The sequence below is a fragment of the Rhipicephalus sanguineus genome, chromosome 3 (assembly GCF_013339695.2).
Source record: "Rhipicephalus sanguineus isolate Rsan-2018 chromosome 3, BIME_Rsan_1.4, whole genome shotgun sequence".
Taxonomy (NCBI): Eukaryota; Metazoa; Arthropoda; class Arachnida; order Ixodida; family Ixodidae; genus Rhipicephalus; species Rhipicephalus sanguineus.
The window spans coordinates 163,948,018-163,962,799 of NC_051178.1; the positions used below are offsets into that span (position 1 = coordinate 163,948,018).

At 44.9% G+C, this 14,782-nt stretch overlaps 1 protein-coding gene across 1 annotated transcript; it reads right to left on the bottom strand.

Moving 5' to 3' along the window:
- Nucleotides 1-1,213: 1,213 nt before the first annotated feature.
- Nucleotides 1,214-14,496, bottom strand: LOC119386054 (RISC-loading complex subunit TARBP2). The gene is made up of 6 exons (XM_037653404.2): nt 14,369-14,496; nt 9,256-9,315; nt 8,835-8,964; nt 5,669-5,851; nt 5,274-5,527; nt 1,214-1,344 (listed from the first exon to the last, which is right to left on the bottom strand). Exons 1-6 carry the CDS (start codon nt 14,379-14,381, stop codon nt 1,214-1,216), a joined length of 771 nt encoding a protein of 256 aa, XP_037509332.1. The 5' UTR covers nt 14,382-14,496.
- Between the last annotated feature and the right edge of the window lie 286 nt (nt 14,497-14,782).

Genomic DNA, 14,782 nt, shown 5'->3' on the forward strand with positions numbered 1-14,782 from the left:
CTGCAAATCAGTGGTTGGTAATTCGAACAGGAAAGTATAACAAGGTGGCAACATCGAACAGACAAACGTGTAAGTGGCCATCTTGTACACAGATATCGGCGATCAGATGAACTAAGTGAAATGTTCAATTATGCCTCCAACACAGGAAGCAAAGCTTTGCTTCATTCCACTCATCACCTTAAAAAAATCTCAATCGGTGATATTTTGTTTTTCAGCCATGGCAGCAATATCGCTTGCCCATATGCATGGTGTGCCATATTTGGCACAAACCAGTGTCTTCATTATTACACTCACAATAAATCTGAAAATTTTTGCATATGGTCTTCTTCGTCTATCTTACCATAAAAGGCGAGAAAATAATTTTTCAAATGACTTTATCGTAATTCATGCAATAGAGGGTTAAAGGTCCAGTCACCGGGCATTGGCTCAATCCCCAGTACAGTAGAAGCCCGTTGTTACGTTCCTCCCTGCTGTGTTTTCCTGGCTGTTATGTAGTTTTCCACCGGTCTCTATATAGCTCCCATAGGATCCAACGTATTGGGAACCCTGCTGTTATGTCACAACTGCGGGACCATTCCCGTATGATACGTTGCGAAGTGCACTGCGAACCGGCCGGGCCACCATGGAAGAGAGCAGCCTAGTTGACCTTTCCCGCAGCCTTGCCTGGCTTGACCGTAAGATTGGCCGGAAGAGTGGCGCAAGCGACACACTTAATTTACTTTCGGTTCCCATGAACAAAAGCATAACCTTCGACTTGCGAAAGTAAGGCCTTCAAGATTGATGTTTGTTTCTGCCATCACGTCGGCATAGACTCATCATCATCGTTATTTGTCAGAGGAGTTTGCGGGGTTCGTGGTTGGACTCATCGCACTGGTCGTGTTGTGTGTGCTTAGTTCTTTCATGCCTACAAATGGTGCCGAAAGAATTGCATACGGCGATTACATTACTGCGGATGACTCCGTTTTCAGCTGCACTATTCTATTCATTGACTAGATCATGGTTGAGCTCTACTGCATCCCCTTTTCCTTGGACATGGTTCAGCCATGAATGGCTGGGCATAAGAGGGGGTCAAAACCCCCGTTAGCTTGGGTCCATGGTGATGCTACTCACTAAATGCCCGAAGGATCAGACGCCCCTACAGAGTCTGACCAGTAGTGGAACTAAGAATGCATGTGACATTTACATCATTGTGATCTATTACACGACATACATTCTACTCCTTTCCGATGTAAAATGAAAAACTCACTTCCTCGCCGTTAAGGAGGCCATTCTGAACGTTCTTGATAAGTTCAATCATCTTCTTAGCAGCCTGACGCTTTGCCAGGCGCTTTGACTTGCCTTTGCCTGAAAAGGAATGAAGGCACAAGTGTGAGTGGATTATATGAGCAAAGTGGCACTGTCCGAGTGGCAGATATAATTCATGAATATGCGGTGCCATCCCGCAGAACACGAGGAAAAAGCTTTGTTTCTGTTCTCACACTTCCGTTGTCTTCTCAACCACTTTGTCACAAAACTACAGTAGAATCTCGGTGAGACAAATTTCGATCTGATACAAGCTCGTAAAATTCCCTGGCCGAATTCCGTTGTATCCAATGGGCCGAAATTCGGATGTTCCGACCACTTTAGCGCCCGCGGTGGCCAAGAGCAGTGTGTGCCAGAAGCTTTGGTAGTATACGCGCGGATGGCGCACACAGTCAGCACTGTGGTCAACATTTGCCACAACAACTGTGGATGAAGCCGCGGTCGCTATCGAAGCAATAATTTATGACGACGATGAAACTCTGTGAGTACATGCGCATTCAACGCTAACAGAGTCCAAGCAATGTTGCTTGCTGCAACCGCTGCGGACAAGACTGCGGAAGACACGATCACAGATAACCACGCCTTAGTTTTGAAGGCACTTGCGTGGCCAGCACACGGATTGAAAACTGAACTACCGTTTGACACAATCTCCGCACACGAAACTGTGCTCGCTATCGGCGCACTCATTGATAGCAACTACGCAGCTTCAAAAGTACGCGACTAACGCAGCAGTAGAATAAAGGCAATCAAGTTGTGAAAAGGCTCAGCATTTTGGCATTCCCGTCGCATATGACTATGGTAGAGCGGAGTTTAGCACTTAGTTTTCAGTTGGCCTCAAGTGAAGCTATAGCGAACGTTTTCTCGGCAGCCAACTCGCCGCCCCTTAGAGGTCCGTTCGCGTGTGCCACAGAAAGACATGAGAGTTCTTTCGGCGGAAATAAATGTTTTGTGTGCATATCATGGTTTGAAATCGAATTTTGCTAGTTTTTTGATGATATGAAATTTTGGGTGATACAAATATTTTCGCTTCCCCTCGAGATCCATATCGCCCGAGATTCTATTGCATTTGGATGTATTGCAAACACAATTTTTATAAGTACAGTAGACTCTCAGTAAACGAAAATCTCTTAAACGGAACAACTGTCCCTAATATGATTGGTTTCATATTTGGATTCTGCACCCCTGCTCCTCTTAAACGGAACACATTTTCCTGGTCCCTTCAGGTTCCGTTTAACAAGAGTGTACTGTAGGTTCCTTTAAGAGGAAGCTTTAGCCTGTGGCCAACTCCGATGAGACAAATTCCAAAGCATGCAAAACACAGAACTGCTGAAACATAAAAAGTGGTTTTGCTTGTTTAGGAGGTAGCTAATCCTCTTAGTTTTTTACACAACCTAAATACAGAACGCTTTCGCTAGTAAAAACACAGGACCATGTCTTAGTGCAAAACATAGTCGCGAAGTAGACTCAATTATCGAAACCTGAAGGGACAAGGAAAATATGTACCCTTTAACCGGAGTTTCATTTACTAAGAGATGAACAGGGGTGAAGAATACAAGTATGAAACCAATCATATCAGAGGCAGCTGTTCCATTTAAGCAGCTGTTCCATTCAAGAGATTTCCGTTTACTGAGAGTCTACTTTATAAGAAGTCTTGCACACTATATATGAAATGGAGTCTAGGTCACCTTGTCACAGTATTGGTCACCCCAACAGGTTACTGAGGGCTCAGCTATGGTGCTGTACCGCTACAAGCATGCTCGTCACATTTTTTTGGCCTGTGACTATAAGGAATTGCAATGCTTTCAGCATTAATAAAAATCACAGCATATCCACGGAGTGAATGATGATGAGTGGGCGAAGCTGCGGAGGTTTATCGGTAAACCGTGAATCTTCCGTGAATTCTGCCCAGTACATCATCACCGACGTGAGATCGGGCGCGTTTGTACTAAAGGTTCGATGAGTTATGACGACTTGCAGCTCACTTTAATTTTACATGTATGCTGTGAATTTTCATTGTTTAGAAAACCATTGCTTTAGAAAACATCTGGCGTCTTTCGTTAAGCAGCTGGCGTCTTTTCGTTTTGCTTTAGAAACATCTGGCGTTCTTTCGTTTTGCTTTTACAAAACATCTGGCGTCTTTCGTTGGTTTATTTCATCAATCAACGGCGTTTTGAACAAAATTTTTATTGTTTAATCACGCACAGGAGAAATCTCACCAGGCACTACCTTGGAGGTAAACAATGGCTGCTAATGGGAATGAGAGACAGAAGAAGTCGGCTTTTAGCTAACACTTACACTTCTACTTCTACTAACGTTTCCTACTGGAACATGCCAATGGCTGCTAATGGGGAATGAGAGACAGAAGAATTCGGCTTTTAGTTAACGCGCACGCTGCGAATTTTTTATTGTTCAACAACGCACAGGAAAAATCTCGCACCGGCACCACCTTGGAGGTCAAAGCGTAAGACTGGTTACGCACTACGACTACGACTACGAGGGACGAACGGGTGCCGCCTTAAGGAGCTTCGCCCCTAAAACCAGCAGATAATGAAACAAAAGATGGTATAAGGGACGCTAATTCTAATTCTGATGCTAATTCTGATGTATGTATTGTAGTAATTGTGACATAGATGTGAAGAAAGTAAAGTGAATGAAAAGACAACTTGCTGCCAGCAGGGTGATGTGATCGGGGGTCTGCCCATAGGACCGGGGAGCAGCCAAGCCTCAGGGAGAAGTCGAGTTCAGGAGTCGGAGTTGATAACAGTAACGTTTATTTTACATGGTCGTTTCGGTAGCGTGTCATAGCATCGTCTAGCGACGCTGCGTCGCGTCGACGTAGCCTCGACGTGGCCTGTCGAAGCCTTGTCGTAGCATAGCCTCTTGGAGCGTGCCGACGCTCGCGTTATAAAGCCTGGGCCTTCCCAGGATTCCCTGCTGGAGGAAACAATCAAGTCCAAGACAGTCCAATCAAAGATGTTGCCTTCATCTCCGCCCACTAAGTAAGAAACGCCTCCTTCGCACTCCGGGAAAGAGAGAAGCGGTGCACCTGGACGACGGACGGTCCCGGGAGGCGAACAAGACACAAAAGACACACACCAAGAAGGGATCTTGGCGGTGCACATTCCCGGAAACGGGCTACGTTGTCAGGTGTGCTGTCAGGTGCAGTCGTTCCTCGCTTCGATAGCGCCGTCGGCGCAGCGGATGGCCAGCTCCTATCTCGCAGAAGCCTGAACATAGCAATGCACAAGCGACTGCCTCCTCCGAGCAGCCTTGACTGTAAATAGTTCATCTTCAGGCCACAAAAGCGTCAAAGTCAGCCAAGCGTGTCCAAGGCGATTGAAGAGGGAACTGCCAGCCTTGAAGGGTTCAGCACACAAGTGCAGTGTTGACGCCGCATCTGGTGCGTTTCGGGGAACGTTGAGGTCGAAGAAAGCAGGGCTGATGCCGCCATACCATTCTGACGATCCAGCGGCGCCAAGCCGTGAAGTCCGATCATAACAGGTGACTCCCTGCCGGCGGCAAGCAGTCTTTTCGTCCACTTTGTTCACATCTACAGTAGACTTTTGTTAAACGGAACCTGAAGGGACTAGGCAAATGTTTTCTATTTAATAGGAGTTCAGTTTACTGAGAGATGAACAGGGGTGCAAAATTCAAGGACGAAACCAATCTTGTCAGAAGCCCTTGTTCCATTTAAGAGATTTTCGTTTACTGAGAGTCTACTGTATGTCACAATTACTACAATACACTTAAAACATCAGAATTAGCGTCCCGTATACCTTCCTCAGCTTCATTATCTGCTGGTTTTCATTAAGGTTATGTCAAACAAAGAAACAAGCCCTCAAAATTCCCTTCTTTCACACTATCAGCATGGCACATAGTCAAGCTGAGCACATTGCATTTATGATGAATGCTTTAGCCGCCAAGAGCGACATTCGCGAAAGTGACATCACGGCAGAAGCAAGGAGGCTTACCCATTTCGTTGAGGTTGTTGACGAGGCAGGAGATGCCGAAAGTGCGCTCGTGGGGAAGGCCGTCCTCAATGACGGTCTCGTAAAAAGGGGGCCGCCAGCGAAGTTTCATGCAGAGCTCTTGCAGCTCTCCAACCGGGTTACCTACGATGCCATCATCCTCTGCCCCAGCTGCTGGCGTTCCCGTGCTTCCAAGAGTGCTGCCTGCTAGAGGTGTGCTGCCAGGAAGCCCATTGTTGCTTGGTGCCATTTCACCACTGCATTTACACAAAGTCGACATTTTCGTTTATTGCAGTGCTCAGGTAAAAAGTAACTTTTTTTGCTGCTTGCAAATGGCTATGTTGTGTGGGATGCCACCGATGCAACGCGTTCCTTAACAATGAAGAGTGCCAACTCACACTGCTGCGGGCACCGTCTCTGTTTGCTCCATCGAAGGAAGGTCTTCCATGACTGCAGCCCGATACTTGGCAAATGGACCATCGTCGGCGAGGAGCTTTTCAAGGATAGCCCTGGCCGCAGCGTGCTTAGCCTTTTTCTTGCTCTGGCCGGTGGCATTGGCGACGACTTCACCCACCTGCACCCTGTAAGACAAGGCAGCCACATTTAGAGGGGAACAGTTAAATGCACCGAAGCCTTTGGTGTCATAGTGGAAATGCAGTCAACTGGTAAATCAATAATCAAAAGGAAAGAACAAGGCCTTGGAGAAACAAGGCCTTGTTCTTTCCTTTTGATTATTGATTTACCAGTTGACTGCATTTCTACTATGACTGCATTTCCACCTTGGAGAAACTTCACGGGCTTATTCACTAGTTTTGGACCTGCAATTCCTCCGTGTAAAGAACAAGAGTGTGCAAAAGGCTGCCGACAGGGATTGAGGATTTGAATACATAGGACCCTCAAAGTAAGAGTGAAATGGGGTAAATCTTAACAGAAACAGTTGCCGGATTTTGTACAGAAAGATGTGCAGTTTGGTGTCTTGGGAGCAGTTACTTCAAATAAATGAGAATGCCTGATGCCCGTCATGAAGGTTACCTCCTGAAGAATACTTCCCAGCACTACGAGGAAGCAGTCATGGAACAGGCAAATGGCTTCCTGCACAACAGCTCTTGTAAGGAAAAAAAGAAGTCCTTTTGTACAAGACATTCCTCCCCATGCATGCAGCATTAGTATTACTTGTGCTTATTTTCAAGAGACTCCAAGCTTGAGAAAGCTTGTGATAGCCTCTACTGGTAGGTCTCCTTTAAATGAGTCACTCCTATAATATAACTGTTGCGGTTTAACGTCCCAAAGCCACCATATGAGATGAGTCACTCCTCTGGATCCCGACGAAATATCTTGCCCTCTTCCAAAATTGGAGGTTAAGCTCTGCTTAGAATCTTTTTGTATATTTGATTTTACCATAGAGCCCTTTGTTTGCTTTTCTTTTTTTCTTTTTTGTCGAATGCATCAGAATGACTAGTTTTGTCACACATGATGCCTCTGCTTCTAGACAGGGCCATTTACGCTTGCATGTGGCCTTTATTGCTCTCGGTAAATGTCGATCTCTTGGAACTGCTGCAGTTGTAAAGCTGGCAAAAATGTGCCCCACTTTGCTGCTCCTGTGCTTGAACCTTCCAAGACAACGCTCGTAACTGCCGACTGCGAACTACAAAGCAACATGCAAGTCCTAGTTTATGAGCTGACATGATGCAATTATTGCCAAAACGAGGCCTTTGTAGCATTAAGTAGTGAAATTTGCTCATTGTAGCAGTACTTTGGAGTTGATGTAGCTGCAGTTTTGCCACTGAAGTAGACCAAAAAGCCAATATAAAACAACCTTGAGGTCACTGTAACACTATAGGACATAACCAACTTTTCTGAAAGGTGAGGCTATGAACACAACAGAATATTCCCAGATATTTTTCCAGCCTACTTTTCACGACTACTGTTGTATAAGGCACGAGCGTGGCGCAACCCCGCGGCAGGCCAATGGAGAGGTCGAGTGATGGGAGGGCGCACAGAGTGACGACTTGTAGACTGAGCTTCGGCAAGACTGACGAGACTGATCTCCCGCGTTTACTGCAGACCGTTTTAAGGAGGGGGAAGAAGGGCGATTGGTCAGTGAGACACAGGTCACATGACTGGCATGGCCACGCTGGTTTGGTGGCAGCAAACAGGCATGGGGGAGGCTCAGCTCCACCCAGTGGCATGTACAGGGACCTTTACCGCACTGGTGTTTTCGCATGCCACCAGGGGTCGCACGACACAACAGCTACCCTAGAGCTTAAGAATCTGAAGCATTAACAAAATGTGCATCAACTCAAATTCCCAAGAAGTATGACGTGTGTACAGTCCTGTCCACTGTTAAGGGGAACACAAAGTTTGGCTTCTGCCATAACTGTCCTCTAGGACCGTGGTTCTCAAATGGGGTTCCGCGGAGCCGTCATAGGCGTTCCGTGACGCCATCGCCCGCGAAAAATTTTTTTACCTATTCCCAATTCCAGGTCCTGCTCCAGAACTGACGCAACATTCTGAACAAGATCACCTCGGCTGCCCCAACGCCTCAATTAAAGACTGAGCCTGCTACATCAGCCGCAATAGTGCTGTGTTTCCTTCACCTGTTCTGTCTTCCTTTAGATACGGTAGCAAGCGCCTTCCATATCAGTGTATATTCTGGCACCCACGACTTCTCTCCAGGCTCGATTGGTGAGGATGACAGCAACCATAAGTGAACTTGGAGCTACTTCACTGGAAAAACAGTTTCATAGAAGGGTGAAGGCGGAGCTCAATGAGAATTTACCATATGCTATATGAAATCTACTCTACCTTGGCGATTTACACAGAACTATTTACCCCATTTGGTGTGTATGCGGAATTCGTGGGATTTATATGCCAAAACGAAGACATGATTATGAGGCATGCAGTAGTGAAGGACTCCAGATTAATTTGGACATCTGGGGTTCTTTAAGGCGCACCAAAATAAGTACACGGGTGCTTTTGCATTTTGCCCGCACTGAAATGAGTCTGCCATGGCCGGAAATCGATAATACAATAATAATTGTCGGAGTTTTATGCCCCAAAACCATTATATAACTATGAGGGCCACCGTAGTGGAGGGCTCCAGAAATCAAACTGCATGGGCCTTAAGCATTTCGCCTCCATCAAAATGCGGTCGCCATGGCTAGGATTCTATCCCGGAGCTTTCGGGTCAGCCACTGAGCACCTTAACCACAAGACCAGCGTGGCGGGTGGCCAGAAATCGAACCCACATCCTCAGCTCAGCAGGAAAACACCGTAGCCACTAAGCCATCATGGTGGGTTGCATTAAGTGCATGTAATCAGTTATTTATGAATTTGGCATCATTCTGCAATCTGCTAGTCTCCTCCACCTATGAAAGGAACTGGTCCTAGATTCACCCAGAAAGACCGAAATTTTCCATTTCTGAAGCCTTCTTTCTGTGAAACCCGTACGGGTTCCTTGCGTATGTACAGGCAACTTTAGAGGCAGATGGCAATGCATCTGTTTCAGGCGCCTTGTACCATCTAAGGCAGCACTGAGATTTACCACCAGCACAGCTAGCTCACCTGTACATGAATGTGGGCGCATGCACTGCACCTTCGACAGACAGCAGCTTGTACTCCGGAGTGAGGCAGTTGCGAGCACACAGCTCCTGAAGGATGCTGATGGGAGTCTTCTGGTTCACAGATGCAGCTGCTGCAGATGGGAGAATTTGAGAAGACAGGAGCTAAGGCAAGTCACGAGAGCCACTGAGGTCCACAAATTTCAATGAAACATGCGATGCTGTGCAATCTCATCAGTACTTCAGCAGCGGACACCAAACAGTGTCCGAAAGGTGTCCAGTTTTGACGCCAAGGTTGACATGAAAACTCTCAATCCACACCATCAGTCACTTCTGCAGGTTTGGGGTGTCAGTGTGCGAGTATATGTGTTCATGCTGACAGCTCTGTAAGCTGCCCATTTGACAAAAGCATGCAGAATACTCACTGTCATGAGTGACTATGTTCAGCTTTTCGGTGGGGATGGTGGTTTCAGGGGCAATGTAACCTGCACAGAGAAATCTTTGTTCTACTTTGTGTGCAAAGTACAATCATGCGACATCAATGAATTTGGTTGTAGTTAGTACTGCTGTACCCAGCACATGCGTGCTAGTTATGTCACCACAATATCACGATTAGGCAATGATTACGATTAATCCAATCCAGACTGCCTGGTTAAGTTTTAGTATGCGGAGGACGACATTGAAGGTGACTGTGGCCATATTTATTAGAGAACCATTAATGGGAGCAGCGGCATATAGTCTGGTTCAAGCTGAGAAGAAATGTGAGCTCCGCAGCGCACCTACCCTTCGGCTGTGAAAGACAGTCATGTTAGCTAGTGTCCACTCGAACCATAAATACCTTTTCTCGACTAATGTAAATACTGCACATTTTAAAAGTTAAAGGTTCGTTATTACCTAAAACATTACGTTTGGCTAAGCAGCGATGTCAGAATCCCTGAAAAAATTTATCAGGACGTACAAGTTACCCACCTAAAACCAGCGACACAAACGTGTATCTGTATGGGACAGTCAACTATCTGAAGCACACGAGAAGTGCTTGATGTCACAAAAATGAGTAAGCATTACTGGATGGAGCACTTACGCAAATTCTCTGTGGGAGGGAGAGCGATGGCTGTGGATGAGGCTAACAATTTTCTTCAGTTGTAACCGAGTATAGCGAACCCCTTCTCCTTGGTCACTGACTACCTTGTTGTCTTTGCATAAGACTGGTGTTGGCGGTAACGCATTACAAGCAACGCCATTACCGGTAACGCATTCCTTTTTTTGGTAATTAAGTAACATACTCGTTACCATTTCCTAACTGTAACGGGCAACGCACTTACCTTAACATTTTTCAGTAACGTGAGGTGTCACATTACTCGTTGCTTTTTACTTCAATTATCCCGGGAGTCATACACAAAACTCCTTCGTCTCATAGGCGTCACATTCCCAGAGCTATCCTTATGTCACAGCGGCGGACTCCTATCGGCCTGCCAGGTGCTGACAATAGAAGTATCATCTAATGATACTTCGTCGAGGTGAGATTGCTGCTTCTTTTTACGCACTATGTACATTTCATATGGCATTGTTTACGCATGTTGTATTTTCTTTTCTTTTGCTTGTTTGTTTTTTCTCTTTCTGTAATGCCCCTCCTGCTTGGGCCAAAGTATTGGCCCCCCCCCCCTGCAGTATTTCTAAAAATAAAAAATAAAATAATGCAGGGGTCTCAAATACGTGGCCCGCAGACCTTCTGCTAGAGGCTCGTGGTGTTACACGGAATAAAGTTTTATGACTTTGCTAAAGAGTACTTGCATTATTTTCTCGCCTATTGCAGTTAATGGCGCTTTGTTTGGGTAAGTTAGAGAGGTGGGACTGGGTCTCAAGCATTTTTTTTTTTTTTTTTTCGTGAGGCACCCCATGTGGTATGATTTCAAATATCACCGTGGAACGAAAACTGTATATTTCATAATCGGTGTCCAGATTTTAGTCACTATGGATATCAATATCGATATTTTTTGAAACCTGACATCAAATCCCCTTCAGGAATGACCCATATATGGGATATGGGAAAGTCGTACGTTCAAATGGCAACGTTAGGTGACATTATGTTCAAGCTCCCCCCACCCCCCCTCGCTCCCACCATATTCACTGTCCCGGCCCTTGCGGGACTAAATTTCAGGACTGCGGCCTGCTAGCTGAGGAGAGTTTGAGACCCCTGATCTAATGCATCTGTGGAGCTCCTGTTTACCTTAGGTGCGGACGTATTCGCAAAGAAACGAGGCACGCTGTCCAACAATTGCTTTGAAATAGAGCTGTTGCTTAAATTCTACAAGTTGTAGTTGTCAGCAAGTTGTCCTTGCAATACTATAGCATTGTTTATCAGTTCCGTTTTCAAAATAAAATTTGCTTCTATCTGTTTCTAAAAGCGTGTATACGTTTCTGGTTGTTTAAATCCTGAGCGATCGTGGCTGACCTTGAACACCTCCACATAGGCCCTCGCAATTTTTCCGGCAATTATATAGGTTAAAGGGCAAAAATGATTTATGCTGCAAACGTTTTTTTTCCAGGACTATGCAATTTAAGGATTTCTTTTATCCTACAAGATCTGCGCATATGTTTTGTACGCTAGTATACAAGCACGCAGTCAGAATTGCTGTAAATTTGTTTGAGAGATGAGGGATGATTTCTTTCGGGAGAGCACTGATGATGAAACTTCATTTTCTGTTTACGGTTACTTTGAGAAATGTGCCACGAAGTTATAAGCCATCACATTCATCACATTCAGCCCGGCACACTTGTGTAAAATTTTCTAGTATATCAGTAATTCAGTTTAAATGGTTGTTTTAGTTAGAGAATTTATGTGAGACTATAAATATGATGTTTATTGAATTGTTATTGTGGTTCCTGCAGTGAGGGCGCACTCATTAAAATTTCCGACCGTGGAGTAACGGCAGAAGTAACGTGCGTTACTTTTTTCAGTAACGTTAACGGTAACGCGTTAACTTTTTTTTTTTGTAGGTAACTTGGAGCGGTAACGCGTTCCTTTTTTGTTGGCGTAATGAGTAATGCATCTATAGTTACTTTTTTTTCAGTAACGCATGCAACACTGCAAAAGAATGACCATCTTCCTTGTCCTTCAGGCTACAGGTGCCCTCCCACTAGCTTGTAGTGAGATATGTAAAATTATTTACATTCTAACCGAGGAAAAAGTGTGCTTCCAGGTGGAGGATACAGACCGTCGGGTTGCTTACATAGAATGACAGAAGAGATTGCAGCACCAGCTGCAATTTGTAATAACTGAGACGCCAAGTACGGCAAAATTTAGTTACAGAGAACATAACTTTGATGATCATACTTAACTTGTTGCTTTTCACAACACAAATTTTGCAAAGAATCTGCACATGCTTCTTTTTAGCAGAATCAACTGTGACGATACAATCAATACAATATTGACTATGATGACTATTACAATTAACAGAGCTTGATGGCACAAGGGCCAGATGTGGACAAAGTGTGCTACGCATGAGGTTATGCATTGTTTATGGTACAATGAATTGTTAAACGTAGATGCGACTTAGTGTATCAAGGTGTACAAATCACTCACAGCGCAGTGCATAAAATATATAAATGCTAAAATAACGACTTGTCATGTGGATATACAAGACACATAATGAAATAGTAAAATATGTCAGCACCACTGGCACTAAATTCAATATTGCATCACTTGAACATTTCGCAAATGATCAGAAACTTTCAGTTCTTTTCACTGTTACAGTTTTGAAGGTAAGGCACTTCACACTTATCGCATGACATGGTTGTTATGCGGCCCAGTTAAAGGCGAACTCTAGCATCTTTATCACCATATGACGATATCGCCATTTTCAAATGGCATTGACAGTCCTTCAACATGTAGGGTAGTCCAATTTACAACAGTAGGAATTTATATGAATATTCAAAGAGCGAAATTTTTGAGCTCGATTGAATAGAAATGTTATGAGAAAATTACCTTCAGTTACCATTTGAAATGAAATAAAATGTTTCGTAGGGTCTGTTCAGCAACCAGACTGATTAAATAATTTGTACGTGTACACTACAAGTGACATGGCAGGATGACGTCATGGATGCAGCTAGTGTGGAGCGTTATGCTCACTGACCTTAAGGATAAAGCATCGTGCATCATTTTGACGAAATTTAAACATGTTGAGAATGGTGAAATAATAAATTCCGTTGTATAAATCAAGACACCAATTGATAGGCTGCATAAGGTGAGACACGCCAACTCGATGGGCAGGTAAGCATTTTGCATCTGTGACCTTTGTACATTCATTCAGGAATCCGGTCATAACAACAGCAATATGCCCGAATCACTTGGATTAGCCTCCATTTGAATCGTCATCTCCACGTAGCAGAAACGACTGCTGTCGCTTGAAGTGCGTAATTCCAAACCAACAACCAATATATTTTATGGTTCAGGCCCCTTCGGAGAATACCGGTTGGGTTCAGTTCCGATCTGAATTCCAGTTTGGAGCAGTTTTCCATTCGAGTTCAGTTTGACATCCTGGTACCGAGTAATAATTTTTCAGCAGAGTGAATGAGAAATATTTTTCAAACGTATTAAAGTACACTCCAACCTTCAATGTAGAAAAAAAAAGAGGGGGTGGAAGGTAAAGCATATAATCAACAAAAACAAAGAAAGCCAATCAATCAATGGACCAAATCAAAGCGTACAACATATTTCAGACAATTGCTTTTATTTTTTGTTTTCCCTTTATGCGGACCCACTGTTATGATCGTGCGGTCATGCAGTGCGCCTCTACTGCACTGCTAAGTAATAAACTCTCCCCGAGCGCGCTAAAGTTCGACTGCAAATCACCGAGTGGAGAGGAGGTCGCATGACCAGGTGTATTGACGACCAATCGCGACCCGCGGTTCAGCATTTGACAAGAACGTCGTAGACGCCGTGAGACAAACTGCACCATATATGCTGCAGGTGCACTTTGCCCTCCAAACAAGCCGTAGTAACAGAAACTCCACTCTCCACAATAAGCCATTCATAGCGGCATTTAGTGAGGTAGGGATTTCCACACTTAAACCTCTTTTTAACAGCAAAAGATATCAGGCATAGCGCAGGGTTTCCTCTCGCGCAACTTGGCTTATTTCGACGGCGCAGACAAACACGATGCATAACTTTGAGCCGTGTCGCGCTATTTGCGGAAACGAAGGCTTTCAGGGCTAAAGAAAGGACGGGCGAGCTCGGTGAAGTGTGGCCTACCGGCATTTGCATGCCTTTGGTCACTCCGCGGTTCCGGCTTACTCGCTAGTCACCCAAAGCAACCAGAGAATCGCATGCCCGTCGCTTAACAAAGGAGAATTGAGAAGGAACGGGGAAATGCGGGGGCAATGATAAGCCGTTTTAGTTGTTGGGGAAAGTAATATCGCACGCAATTTTTTTTTTCTTCGCCAGCGACGTGGTGGTGGACGCTTTGCCTCACACAGAGCACTGCGGAGGGAAAGCTTGGAGCGCACAAGCTGAGGACAGTGCAAAGAGAACAGTCTTACCCGTGGTCTCCATGCCTCTCTTGTTCGTCGTAATATATGTTCTGTATGAAATAAAGACAACACGTGCAGGGCCTCCGGGACTACAAAAGAAAAGTCGGGTCTAACCCGCAGACTTGAAAATTTGCAGCGAGCGCCCTCTGTGTACAATTGTTCTCTTAACCAAATGTCTTAACGCATTACCATTAATGTGACTTACATCGCGCACCAATCTGTAGTAGGTTTACAAAATTTTGGTTACTTAAGTAATTATAAAAGGAGGCTTCCTTTGTGAGCGCGTAAGTAACTACGGTCATTTTTATTGTTTGCCTTGACAAGCTTCTTTTTCTCACCGCTCAAAGTTTGGGCGCCCTGTGCCTACTTTACGTTCAACTTCCCCGCGTAAATCTGTTGTGCAGATCAGAATAGTCTCGTAGC